At 62.9% G+C, this 1,414-nt stretch overlaps 1 protein-coding gene across 1 annotated transcript in view; it reads left to right on the top strand.

Annotated features, from left to right (window-relative positions):
- Positions 1-306: 306 nt before the first annotated feature.
- Positions 307-1,414, top strand: part of NEFL (neurofilament light chain) — a 4,532-nt gene continuing 3,424 nt past the window's right edge. The window contains exon 1 of the mRNA XM_072398824.1: positions 307-1,305. Coding sequence (XP_072254925.1) covers positions 328-1,305 — 978 coding nt within the window. The 5' untranslated portion in view covers positions 307-327. The remainder of the gene's footprint in view (positions 1,306-1,414) is intronic.

The following is a 1,414-nucleotide window of genomic DNA, read 5'->3' as shown; positions in this document are numbered from 1 at the left end:
GGGGGGGGGGGGGGGGGGGGGGGGTCGTGACATGTTGGGGCCCCTTTGCTGCGTTTTATCACAGGAAGTTTTGGGGTGCCATATGAGGCTATTAATACCCCGGGGCAGAATTCGGGGTCCCCCCCCCCCCCAGCAGGAAGGACTGGACCCCAATGAATGATTTCTATTCACAGACGAGGTGCGAACAAAGCAGATTCACCTTCCCGGAATTCCCCGCAGCGGCACTACAAGTCGCAGCGTGCCGGCTCTGCAGAGGGGCTGAGCACTGCGCATGTGCGGCCGGTGCTATAAGTCTGCGCGCCCCGGGCTCGGCTCCCATCCGGTACCATGAGCTCCTACAGCTACGAACCTTTGTATCGGCGCCGGGTGGGGGAGGGGCCCCGCCTGCACATTCGCTCTTACGGTTCCCCCAGCCGCACAGTCTCCTCCACCGTCCGCCGGACATACACCTCCTCGCTCGGTTCCGACCCATTGGACCTCAGCCGGGTGTCGGCCATCAGCAGCGATGTGAAAGTTGTGCGGAGCCAGGAGAAGGCGCAGCTCCAGGACCTCAATGACAGATTCGCCCAATTTATTGAACGCGTCCATGAGCTGGAAAAACGCAACAAAACGCTGGAAGCCGAGCTGCTCCTCCTCCGCCAGAAGCACCGGGAGCCGAGCCGCCTCCGGGATCTGTACGAGCGGGAGGTCCGCGGGCTGCGCCTCGCCCATGAGGAAGCCATCGCGGAGCGGCAGGGGCTGGGCGCGGAGCGGGAGCGCCTGGAGGAAGCGCTGAGAGCGTTACAGGAGCGCTATGAGGGGGAAGCGCTGAGCAGGGAGGACGCCGAGGCCCGGCTGATGGAGGTCAGGAAGGAGGCGGATATGGCGGCTCTGGCCCGGGCAGAGCTGGAGAAAAGGATGGACAGCCTGCTGGATGAGATCTCCTTCCTGAAGAAAGTGCACGAAGAGGAGCTGGGCCAGCTGCAGTCCCAGGTGCAATATGCCCAAGTCTCCCTGGAAGTGGATGTGGCCAAACCGGACCTCAGCTCAGCCCTGCGGGACATCCGGGCCCAATACGAGAAGCTGGCGGCCAAGAACATGCAATCCGCGGAGGAGTGGTTCAAGTCCCGCTTCACCGTCCTGACGCAGAGCGCGGCGCGGAACACTGACGCAGTGCGGGCGGCCAAGGACGAAGCGTCGGAGAGCCGCAGAATGCTGAAAACCAAAGCGCTGGAGATCGACGCGTGTAGGGGCGTCAACGAGGCTTTACAGAGGCAAATCCAGGAGCTGGAGGACAAGCAGAGCGCCGAGATCACACACATGCAGGTAGGTGTGTTATAGGGGCCCCTGGGTGCAACATATAGGGATGGCTGGGGCCCCTGGGTGCAACATATAGGGATGGCTGGGGCCCCTGGGTGCAACATATAGGGATGGC

This window comes from Pyxicephalus adspersus, chromosome 2 (assembly GCF_032062135.1).
Source record: "Pyxicephalus adspersus chromosome 2, UCB_Pads_2.0, whole genome shotgun sequence".
Classification (NCBI taxonomy): Eukaryota; Metazoa; Chordata; class Amphibia; order Anura; family Pyxicephalidae; genus Pyxicephalus; species Pyxicephalus adspersus.
Note: the sequence above shows the minus strand (reverse complement) of the source record. Positions and strands in the feature narration are given on the sequence as shown.